This window comes from Miniopterus schreibersii (genome assembly GCF_964146895.1).
Source record: "Miniopterus schreibersii genome assembly, chromosome: X".
Taxonomy (NCBI): domain Eukaryota; kingdom Metazoa; phylum Chordata; class Mammalia; order Chiroptera; family Miniopteridae; genus Miniopterus; species Miniopterus schreibersii.
Window position 1 is genome coordinate 1612922 of NC_138104.1, and position 11910 is coordinate 1624831.

General features: G+C 47.4%; 1 protein-coding gene across 1 annotated transcript; it reads right to left on the reverse strand.

Annotated features, from left to right (window-relative positions):
• Positions 1 to 719: 719 nt before the first annotated feature.
• Positions 720 to 8280, reverse strand: SLITRK2 (SLIT and NTRK like family member 2). Its single transcript, XM_081125934.1, has 3 exons — positions 7959 to 8280; positions 4616 to 4669; positions 720 to 4136 (listed from the first exon to the last, which is right to left on the reverse strand). Exon 3 carries the CDS (start codon positions 4091 to 4093, stop codon positions 1556 to 1558), a length of 2538 nt encoding a protein of 845 aa, XP_080982060.1. The 5' UTR covers positions 4094 to 4136; positions 4616 to 4669; positions 7959 to 8280; the 3' UTR covers positions 720 to 1555.
• Between the last annotated feature and the right edge of the window lie 3630 nt (positions 8281 to 11910).

An 11910-nucleotide genomic window follows, 5' to 3' on the forward strand; every position in this document is an offset into this window, starting at 1 on the left:
GTTTGTTTAAATCACACAATAATGTTTGCATCTAAAATTATTTACAGGCTAATAAGGCTTCATAAATGTTATATAAACTTGGTTAGGTTAAAAATCATTTTAATGCTTAAACAAAAGGCTTGCTCAAAGTGACAAGGAAATATTCAAGTAACACATAGCTAAAGAAGGCAGGAGAAAAAAAGAGGCTTACTTTCTTGGTTTATGTACTTATTAATCAATTTGGAGGTGCAAATAGTACGACTTGGTAGCACCCCTTGACGCGTCAATGAACTCAAGAGGAAAACGCTTTCTCTGAACACGTGAAAATTGAGAATTCTGAGCCTAACTTTTAATCCTACAAGAAAGTAATGTATACATTTGCCTCTGCTGCCTTGAATTTGCAGAGAATTTACTTGGGAAGTTTTACCCTCACCTCTGAAGTCCTCCTTCAAGGTATTTAATGGCTATATGTCTTTATTAAATGAGGTGTGTGGCGGCCTCTACTGGTGTGTGTTTATAGAAAATGTTTCAATAGACAGAAAAAATATTAATTTCAATTGAAAAGTTAGAAATACAGACTCTATAATTTAAATATATAAAAATATCTAATTTAATGCAGAAAAAATATATTACAAGTTGTGTAATGTACTCTTAATTAGGAAAATAATCTAAAACATTGATCATGTTAGTGTAAAATAATGATTTACAGAAGGGCATTAATTGTTCGATTCACTCTGATTTTGGGTTAAATATATTTTATTAATGAATTACTAATCCCGACTGAGGTGGTTTATTACCTCTAGTCCACTGTTAAATCCCCTTAGTTGACTTAAATAAAACCACTTAGAACAAACCCAGCAGAAAGGAAATATTTTACAGTTAAATCTATAAAGTCCTAGAACTAGAATCATTTGATGACAGGCTGGTTTCTATAACTCAAGCAAACTGTACGTTGACTTAATATAGCTGACATTTCGATCTATTTTACAGTGTTTTAATTTCAAAAATACAACACATTAAAATATGTTCAATTTATCAAAGCTAAAAGCAACATTTAAGTAATGTACTTAAAGTGCAAAGGCACTTTAACACAAAGGAGAGATGCCTATTGGCTATACTTGGTAACTGAAGATGGAAATACCATATATCATTATTTACAAAAGAATTTATAGTCTCAAAAGATCTTTGGAGATCTTCTACAAAATACACGAAATAGCCATTTTCACTTGAAAAGTTTGCTTACTCTTTCTTTCTTCATTCACTATCATCTCCTTTTCCCATCCCCCACTGGAAAACTAAAAGAGAAACAAAACCATAAACAAAGTACATGAAAAACTGCATTGTAGAAACATTCGTGTTCCATGATGATGCTTAACGAGAGAAGGAAAAAGAGGCGGGGGGAGCAAGAGGGAAATAATTTAAAAGAAAGCTTGAAAAAGCAGTACCATTGCTTCGCCCCATCCCCCAAACATTTCCAAAGTCCCCCACCGACGCTGGGCAAGCGAGAGCACAAACAAACAGGAACACAGTCGGCAGCGGCGTCCCTTTGATGCCCGGGGTTGTCCATGATTTGCCTTCACAGCTGACTGATCGCAGTTTGTTTTTCCAGAACTTCGAGGTAGTCCGGTTCTGATTGCGGCTTAGCTTGCAGTAAAGGGTGGTCGGGTTTTGACTGCCCCACAAAGCATTTCCTGGGAGTTCCGTACAAAACGGTTTTATTGATTCTGTCTTGGTTTTGGCGTCGAGATTCGTAGGAAGGGGCGAAGTGCCTCTTCGGTAGGGTACAAAAGTTGTAGTGGGCCAGGCCCGCGCTGGGCAGCTCCTTGGCGCGCTCGGCCAGGTTCTGGTAGAGCAGCTCGGGCTCGCCGGGCGCGGCCTGCTTCTCCAGCAGGTCGCCGGCGCTTATAGTGTAAGCCACGGTGGCCGGCTCATCCTTTTTCTCCTCCAGGCTGCTGTAGCTGAATTCCTGCAGGTTTCGGTAATAGGCCACCGGGTCTCCTTCCTTCTGCATGTAGATGGGGTTTTGGCACATCTGCCCCACGGGCGGGGGGATATAGTTATAGACGTGGCCATCTGTTTTATCCTGAGCCTCGCCGTTGTAAGACCCATACTGTAACTGAAAGGAGCTCACGTCTAAGTTGTTGGCACTCCTGGGAACACTTGGCACCCCCTTTCGGCGTTTCAGGACAAAGACGAATAAACCAGCCCCAAAACAAACAGATAAAATAAAGACCACAAGCAATCCTAAAATTAAGACAGAAAGTGGGACTTCGGTGTGTAGCTCAGGATAGGAACTGGGAGACACACTAAGCGAACGAGGTGTGTTTGTGTTATGATTCATTGACAGAATGGTTCCGTCGGACAAGTTTGGACTGTCTGGACAGATAGCATCCCTCCCCAGAAACTTCAGGATCTCCCCTGCGTGCTTAGCAGGAGACTCACAGGTCACCTCATTGATGATGACAGGGGAACTGGCATGTTCTGTCCAGTCCTTTAGCCCCATGATGTCACAGGTGCAGTCCCACGGGTTCTCTTGCAGATCTATCTGGATAAAGGCTGGAAGCTGATCCAGAACCCCTTTCACAGGCAGGTGAGAAAAATGGTTGTTTCTCAGATTCAGCCTGGTGAGGGCCGTGCCCCCAAATATGTTATCGGGTAAGGACCTCAGCAGGTTGTTATTCAGAAACAGTAGCTGTAGGTTAATCAAAGCATCGAAGGTGAGCGGCTTAATTTCCTTAATGACATTATACTCTAAATAGAGATACTGCAAGCTGTGCAGTCCATCAAACATAGAAGGATACAGCACTTCAAGGTAATTGCCATTCAGATAAAGTCTCCGTAAACTGGTCAGGTTTGTGAAGGCACCTTCCTGAATGACTGCAATCCTGTTGTTTCCTAAATGTAACAAATCCAAAGAACTATAATCTAAGAGGTCGTTCTTATAGACAGTTTGAAGATAGTTCCCTGTCAGGTAGAGTTTCTTTGGACTGGTAGGTTTGGGCTGCAGGTCGGATATATTAGTGAACTTCCTTTCTTGGCAGTTTACATTTAAACCATTGTCTGAGCTCTGAGAGGTGCACACACAGCTACTGGGGCAGGTGAGGGGGACGGGGGACTTGGTCTGGTATACCATGATCGGGCCAAAGCTCTGCCGGTCCTTCGACACACTGACCCGGGGAGTTGGACGATTTCTCATTTTGGGTGGTCGGCTGGATTTTGGAGCCCTGGTTGGGTTAAGAGCAGGATTCATTGTAGGCGACAGCCTTTGGCTGTGTGTGTCAGCATGGCTGCCCCTCTGACCTGAGTCACCAGAACTTTTTCTGGGACAGAGGTCTTGCCTGGTTAGTTGGGTCACATCTTTACCATGCAATCTAAAGGGAGTTTCACAGACAATCTCCCCCACAAAAACAGTTATGGTGTCCAGCCAAGCCTTGAGAGGAAGTAAGTCACAAGTGCAGTTCCATGGGTTTTCCTCCAGCTGAATCTCCATGATCCCTCCGATATGTTCAAGGACACCAGCGAAAGGCATTACTTTCAGCCTATTTCCCCTCAGGTCTAAGTGGGTCAGCAGGACAAACCGGAACACATTGCTGGGCAGTGAGAGCAGCAGGTTGTCATTCAGGATGAGCACTTTGAGCTTATTCAGTTTGCTGAATGCCCCTGCCTCTATGGCGCTGATGTAATTGTAGTCAGCCTGGAGGTACTCAAGGCTTTCCAGGCCCAGGAAAGTGTCCTCCCTCAGCACCTCGAGCTTGTTGTTGTTGAGGTGGAGTCTCTTGAGTGTTTTCAGGCCACTGAAGGCCCCGGTTCGGATCTCCTGCAGCCCGTTGTTACCCAGGTGGAGAGTCACTGCGTTGGAGTAATTGACGAACTCGTTTGGGTACAATCTTGTCAGGAGGTTTCCATTGAGGAAAAGCTGGTAGATTCGATATTGGGGAGGCTGAAGCAGGCTGACAGTCGTAAATCCTTTGTTTTCGCAGTTAATATTCAGTACGTTTTCCTTCTCTTCACACAGGCAGCGGATCTTGCAAATGTCTTTGGCAGTTTTGCGACTCTCTATCTGTAAGAACCCGGCCACGGTTAACACACTGAGGAACCAAACGCTGCTCAGCATCTTTAGGCACCGTCAGTGTCAGCTCAGGTACCTACAGGCAAACCTTTGGGAGAGGGAGGAGCAGGGCAGAGCGGGGTGCAGGGAGAGAAAAACAAGGAAGCCCGATTAAAATGGCAAGGCGAGGGGGCAGAGTGGGAGGGAGGGGGAGGGAGGCAGGGAGGGAGGGAGGAGGCGGGGAGTGGACCACACGGCATAATGAAATCACTGCGTTTTGCAAAGCGGTTTCTTGTCTCAGGCCTCCCCTCCCGCCCCCAGCACACCCATACACGCATCCCCGAGCCACGTGCTTGCACCCGATTTCCCCGCGGGTCGTGGCCAGCCGTGGAGTCATTAGTAAGCGAGATGTCCTACCAAATGCAGCCCACCTCCTTCCCCCCGGGGGTATATTGCAGAGATCTTGGGCGGCTCACCCATCTGGGCTCACCGCAGAAATTGCTTTACTTTTTTTTTTTTTTTTTTTTTAGCTGCTCAAAAAGGGGCTTGGAAAATTAGGGGCCTGGCGGCGGGAGAGGGGTTACTCACACATCAGGAGAAGACGGGACTCCTCTCCTCTGCAGTCCGCCAGTAGTTTAGCATCTTCAGAAAAAGAGGGAGAGCAAGGTAAAGGGAGACGCCGCTTCGGGGGGGATGCCCCGCATTCTGTCAGTTGATTGAATTTGGCGTGGGAGGGGGCGCAGAAATAAGAAATCTGGCAGGCGGTCGAAGAGAAAGGGGAAGATTGGAGCGCGGGGAGGCCGAGCCTATACGGCCCGGGGGTACGGTTGCGTAGACGGTCAGAGAGCCTGCCCGCAGGGTCCGCAGGCGGCTGCGACAGCCGATCCGCGATGCGTGCTTCCAATCTGGTGGCGGCAGCAGCAGTGCGCCGAGCAGTTTGAATTTGAGAGGCTGAGCAGGCTCCCCCGGACACGGCCAGGGTGACGTCACGGGGGAGGGGCAGGCGGGGGGTGAAGCCCGCTGTCGGGGCGGGAGGGGCACACGCTTCCCTTCCCGGGCGGAGGCTTTGCTAAGCTCAAATCCAGGCTGCGTCAGTTTATTCCGAGCTACTCCCCCTCCAACCCGCGGCAGGCGAGCGGCTAGTGGGGCTCCTCCGGAGGGCTTCTCCAGGAGGGGCCTCGCTTAGGAGCTGGGTCCCTCCCAGTGATTTCTTACACCCGCCCCTCCCTCCTGGCCATTCCGACCTGGGTGTCATTCCAGATTCCCAAGCAGTGGTCCAGACCCTGTCTGTCTCTATACCCCTCTCCGCCTCCCCGTGTACGTAGATGCGCCAATTTTGCTACAGGACTGGAGTCCGCCTGCCAGGCTCCTAGCTCAAATGCTCTGGGTGCGAGGGTGGAGTGTGTGCATGCAGCAGTGTGCCTGTGTGGGAGGACTGGGAGTTCTCCTAGGGGATGCATGGTTTACAGACAGAGCTTTGCTTCACTGCTTAGAGAATGACTTTCTGGGTGGTGACTAGCAAGATACTTGCCTGGACTCTGGAAAGCCAGCTCAGTGTTAGGTTATGGAGATAAACAACAAAACCCTTCTCCTCCTGAGGTTTACACTTAGTCAGATAATGACGTTTTAACGTGTACTTTTGGCCCGAAGGAAGCAGAAAAGGAATCAGTGTCAGAAAGGCACTTCCAGGCCCAGCCTCAGCTGGGAGTGGGAGTCCACCAAAGGGTGCCTAAGCCTTCCAAGCTGCAGGCAAGGGCCAGGGAGGCAGGAGAACAGAAGACAGCAATGCAGGAACACTGGCTCCTGAGAAACAGAGGAGAGATGAACTGAGTCTGGCCTGAGACCTAGTAGGCCTGGGTTCTGATCTAGATCTGTTGCAAGGCATGTCACCTGTTTGCGAATCTTCCCTTCCTCATTGTTAAAAGGGGTGGACCATATGGGCCCTTCCACCTCTGCCATTCAGTGGAATTCAGATAACCTTTCTACAGAATTATTAATGGCCAAGTATTGGGTTTTGCCTTCATTATCTCATTTCTTGGTTATCTTAAGGTCCCTTGGACCCGAGTGTCCGTGTGCACTCCATTTGCAACATGTGAATGTCTGCTGTTGCCGGAAAGTGCCAAATGCTGTCTCTCAGGGGAGATGAGGCAGGAAAAGGAGGGAATGAGAGTAGAAAAAAGAAGTGACCAAGCCATGTGCCAGTTCCACAAAACATTCCAGCTTGCTTTCCCTGTCTCTTCAGTCCCAGCCTGCTGCAGAGGGAATCAACACAGGGTGCCACCGCCGGGCCAAATTCTCAACAGAGATAATCACATAGGCCAACAGAGCCATCTGAGAAGGGAAAGCTCCCCACTTCTCCCGTCCTCCTTCCCTATTAAACTCAGATCATAGGATTGTTTATCTGTTTCAGCTCTTCCTCTCCAAGAAGGACTCTGGACATTTTATAAACTTAGGCACTGAGACAACCTGTAGCTCTGGCAGTCACCGTTGGAATTTTTCTCCTTTCCCCCTCCTTTTTCTTAGGGGAAGAGCCTTGAACCAGACATCATGATACTCCTCCCCAATCTGTAATTCTTGCTTGGTCTTGGGCAACATCCTTTCCTTCTGGGGCCTCAAATTGTCCTTCTCTATGCCAAAGAGGAACATTGAGATGAGCTGTCTTAAGAGGGGGAGAGGGCCTTCCACTTTATTGCAGCTGCATCATTAGTTGCAAGCAGAGTGATACAGTGCAACCTGATTAAGCATCCTTTCATAACCAAGGGGCATTTCTTTCTACATATTTCCAAATATTAGATATAAATAGTTCCTAGAGAGACATGGTGTACTCCTTCAGTGGTTCACTTAACAAACATTTATTATTTATGTTAATATTTCATTGAAGTAGAAGCCAACATGAAACTGGGCAAGATCTTTGAAATCCGACTCATTTTATTGATGAAGATATTTCTCAAGTAGGGAAAACGCTGACTTGCTTAAGTTTAAGAATCTATGAAATTATAAACAGAACCCGGGAATTCTGAGTCCCAGTCCAGCAGCTTTTCTGAAAACTCACTACTGCTTAGAGTGAACTAGAGAAGAACTACCTAAACTTAAATACTGGTAATGCTGTTTTACGTACATGTGTTCTTTTTAAAAAATTATATTTGAAAGTGAAATATTAAATATTAGTTTTAGTTCTCAAATATAGTAATTTCTTTTATGACACTGATGATACTGTCAAGACTTATTGAAAACACTCTTTTCTTAGGAATTTCAGAGGAGGGGGGTGTAAATAGACTGGGGAGAGAAGGAAAGTTGAAATTCTTGACAATCATGGTAAAGGAAATGAGTTGGCTCGCTGCAGGCAGTAAGTTTCTCGCGGCCCCGCGGCTCCAGGCAGAAGGGCCGCAGTGCCGAGCCGGGCAGCGGCGGCCCCCGAAGAAGGCAAACGCTCCCTGTCCCTGCCCGGGGAGGGAGGCAGAAGCGGGGCTCGCTGGGCGCCGCGAGCCTGCTCCCCACGTCCCCCCGCCCGGCCGCCCGGCCGCCGTGGGGTAAGAGGCGTCCCTAAGCCTGCGGTGCTGTACGGGGGCGTTCAAGTGGCTGCCGCCGGCCGCCTTCCCCGCCGTCCCCCGAGCCCCGACCCTCGCCAAATGCCATTCTGCAAGGACGCCTCCGTGCGGCTCGGCGCTGGGAAAGGAGCGCAGCCCACGCAACCCTCCCCTCCGCCGCTAGACGCTCGAGGGCGGGCGCGGGCCCGCAGCCGCGACGGCACCCGCAGCTTCCCAGCCCACGAGGCTGCGCGCTGCCCGGAGCCCGACCGCGCCCGCACTGACCGCCCTGGAGCCGCGCAGCGCCGAGTCCCAGGCGGCTGGCGCCCGGCCCTCCCGCGCCGCGACCTCCGCGAGGGGGGCAGGGGATGCACCCGCGGCGCCCCGCACCGCTCCCAACTTACCCAGGGAGCGCGCCTCCGGCGGAGGCGCCCGCAGCATCTGCGAGCACGGGAGCCGCGGGAGCGGACACCGCCTGGGCCCCGCGAGCGAGCGAGCGAGCGCGGGCGGCGCCCCCGGCAGGCGGATCCCCACCGGAGCGGCTGGCCCCGGGCTGCGCTTCCAGCGGGAGGAGGGCGGGAGCCGAGGGGGAGGAGTGAAGCGAGCGCGGGGGCGCCGGGGGAGGAGGCGGGCAGGGAGGGCCGGCGCCCCGCTCCCGCACTTATCAATCACTCCGCACAGCAACTGGCCCCGCCGCGCACCCCGGCGAGGGCTGCCCCGATCGCGGCTGCGTTTCCCTGGCAGGCGGCGGGAGCGCGCTGTGCGCCCCTCGCCCGGCCCCTGGAACCCTGCCCGGCCCCTGCAGCTCCTACCGTGGGCTGCGGCTCAGACCCAGTCAAGGGAAATGAGCTTGGCACTCGGCTGGTACCAAAGCCAAGGGGAGACCGAGACCACGGGGCAAAGTTATACGCAAGGGCAGGAGCAGCCGGCCCTCCGAGCCGGGCGCCCTCCGAGGGCCCAACCGCGGGAGGCCGCGCGCAGATGTGTGAGGACCCCCTAGGAGGGTGGCAAACAGCGACTTTCCATAGACGAGGGGGCTGAGCTAGGCCTGTGCCAGTGTGTCAACACAAGCAAACCCTTCCCAAGCTGGGTCCACCAGAGCATACTTTTGGCCACCCTTCCTTCCTGATTAATTGGCTGTGACTCGATTAAAGGAAGGCTCTCAGAGACAGAATCACTGTAGTTCAAGAGGTAGGTGTGCTTTCTGCCAAGACCTGATTTTCCTACGGCCTCTCTGCAACCCTCCCAGGGTATACCCCCTAAAGTAGCAGTTTATGAATGTGAGCCAAAACAATGGGTTTCTGTTGAGATTTCTCTGTTTTCAAGGTGATTTCCTATACATTGAAACCAGGTTTTCACAGCGCTGACTTCCACCTCGTTGCTGTCCTTTCCCTGGGGAATCTTTTGTGCTTCTTCCTGCTCTTCTTGGCTTTCTTCTCATAATGGTTTTCTAATGAGACCATGCTGGGCCTTTTTAAAGGAAAATTACTGATAATCTTATGAACATATGCAGAGTTTACTTTAGTAATACTCCAAACAATCTCTATAATCATGTCTGATGCTTTAAGAATCATTGCTGTTGCTTTTACTTCATCCCTAAGAAAAACTTTTTGAGATTTCCCTGCCAGTCAGAAACATTGCCCTGCTTTACTAATATCCCTGTGTGTGTAAAACATCTCACCAGCTATTTGCTACAGACTACAGCAGCCGCCTGGGAACATTATTACTAGCTGTGGACAGTAAATGCTGTCTCCTCTGTCTTAACGTCATTTCAGACTGTGCCACCATTTACTGTAATTAGTTAAACGGTGCTATAGACAACCACAAAACACACAGCTAAGAGTCCATTCACAGGCAAAAATAATGTGACACTCATGCTGAATAAAAGGAGACACGTTACTGAGACAGGTGGTGTGTCCCTAGCTAACGGGAACACACACACAAAAGCAGTAACTTCTATACAGATAAGATGAGGAACGTGGCATCAATAATAAAAACAGACATTTTATTTTGGTCCAGTAGAAAATTGTACAATACTACATGTATCAATTTTAATTAGCCTCATGTGTTTACCAGCCCTCAGAAAAGCATTTACAAACCTGCCTTTCCACAAGGGATCATACTGATTTTAGATACAATGAAAAAGTGCAGGCTTTTCTTTTTGTCAGCATCGAATTTTCAACTGGGTGGGCAGCTTTTCAAAGGGTGTCCTGAATGCAGCACAAAACTCTTTGAGGCTTGTTGCGTAGATAATTGCAGGGAAAGAGAGCTGGAAAGCTGTGAGAGTTTTCACCATACCAATTTATTTGAAAGCTGTTTTATACTGACTTTTCTAAAAGTTTCTCTGTATTTTCCTGATACAATTGAATATCAAACACATATATATTAATGTACTTTTGTTAATTAATAGAAGCATGATTAATTCTTTGGTGCAGTGGCATTGTAAATGCATCTAGATATTTGCTGTTCTATATTGATTAGTTCATATCACTAAAGGGCTTAGAGATTCCTAATTGCAATGCTAGTGGGGGTATAAGGAAATAAAATCAAATTTTGCTAGTGATTTTATCATTGTATTCTAAGATTAAGGGAAAATCAGATATTTCATCTAGGATGAATAAAAATATACATGTACATACACTGCTAGGATGAAGGAAATGTTACCCTATTACTATGTAGTCATAGTTTGCCGGAGGATGTTGTTTCTCCGTTTTCCCACACCTAACCAGACCTGAAAAAATTTTAAAAATAAACAAAAAATAATACAAAGTAGAAACTTCATGCAGAGTCAGAAATTCTAAGACAGATGTGAAGCATTTCCAACACAGAGGGCACACCTTCAAGACCAGGAATTATAATTTAAAGAATATTGTAGACTTTGGTTCTATGATGCTATTGAAAGTGTAGATATTTTTAAATTCAATTTAACTTTTTTGATTATGTTGGCAAGCATGTTGGCTTGGTTGGAACAGTGCTGAACCAGGACCCAGAGTAGTCTGCCTTTTCATCAAACACATACCTAAACCCTTGGAACAGACACATACACATATATATATATATACTATTTATGCTTATTTAACACCTAAACAAATGGAAGGAATATAATGTACATTGTGACTTGGTGACAGAACCAGAGCAAGATGTCAGGCTTTGTCATCTACTACACCCTGCAGCCTGCCACCGTTCATGCCCGGAGTACCATGAATGGAGACAGGCAGTGTACACCGGTGCTGATCTTTTTGAAGAAATGTATTTCCCATCATGACCGAGGACACAGTCATGGGTTGAAAATAGAGTTTCTGAAACAACATTACCCTTGTCATAGCCATGCACCCTGAAATGTTCTATTGTAGTTGATTTTTAAAATGGCTGGCTGTGGCCTACAAAATTGATTTCATGGGTGACTAATAGATTGTATCTCACACCTTGAAAACCACTGACATACTGGATTGAGCAAGGGAGGGAGGAATAATAAGACAAAACCCCAAAAAACGCAGTAAGAACCAAATTCAAGTTTACTGCACTTGAGAGTGAATATACATGGCAAAAGCCATATATTTTACAGATAAGGCTTAGGACAGCATTAGCAGGTATTTCATTTATCGTGACACATTCCATCCTATTAATTTCACTGCGAGTGGAAGTCAGTCTGGAGTTACAAGCTAATGTGTTCAGGAGAAAACCAAATTTATTGAGCTCGACATTGCACATCATTAGAATAATATAATGTAGTTGAGCCTCTGGACTAAATTCTGTTGATTTTATTTATGTATTTACGTTTAGCTAGTATAAATATGTGGTAAACTATGGGCTGTGGTAGAGAGCTTAATGATGACTCTGCTGGAACATTCAAAAGTGTCTGCACACAAGATGCCCAGTTCTAAAAGGTTATATCCAGAAGAGCAGCTATGAAGGATTTGCATTAAGTATTTGTGATTTTTTTAAAAAAAGTCATCACTTACGAAGAGGACTAGGCTATTAATATTCAAAAATATCAAGGATGACATTCCGGATCTACCCTGAATTTGTGATTTGCACAAAATGAAGCAGGGTTTAGAAATTATGAGTTCAGAGGGGAGGCACTTAAAATCTAGAAAGTAAATAAAATCATTTCCAAGGAATAGCTGAATGCAGCATTCAACCTTCATTGCAAATCAATAAGGAGAATGGATTTTTTTAGCTTGAATCTTGATAATTTATTACTCAGATGTGATCTCAGTTCTTCTTTTCCTTCCATTTTTCATCTCCCAGGAAGTTTCCTAAGTGACATTACAATGACACCTGGTACACACCCCTAATTCACCTGATTACTGCAGGTGAGGCCAGCTCTAAGTCAAATGTAACGGCCCCAGGACA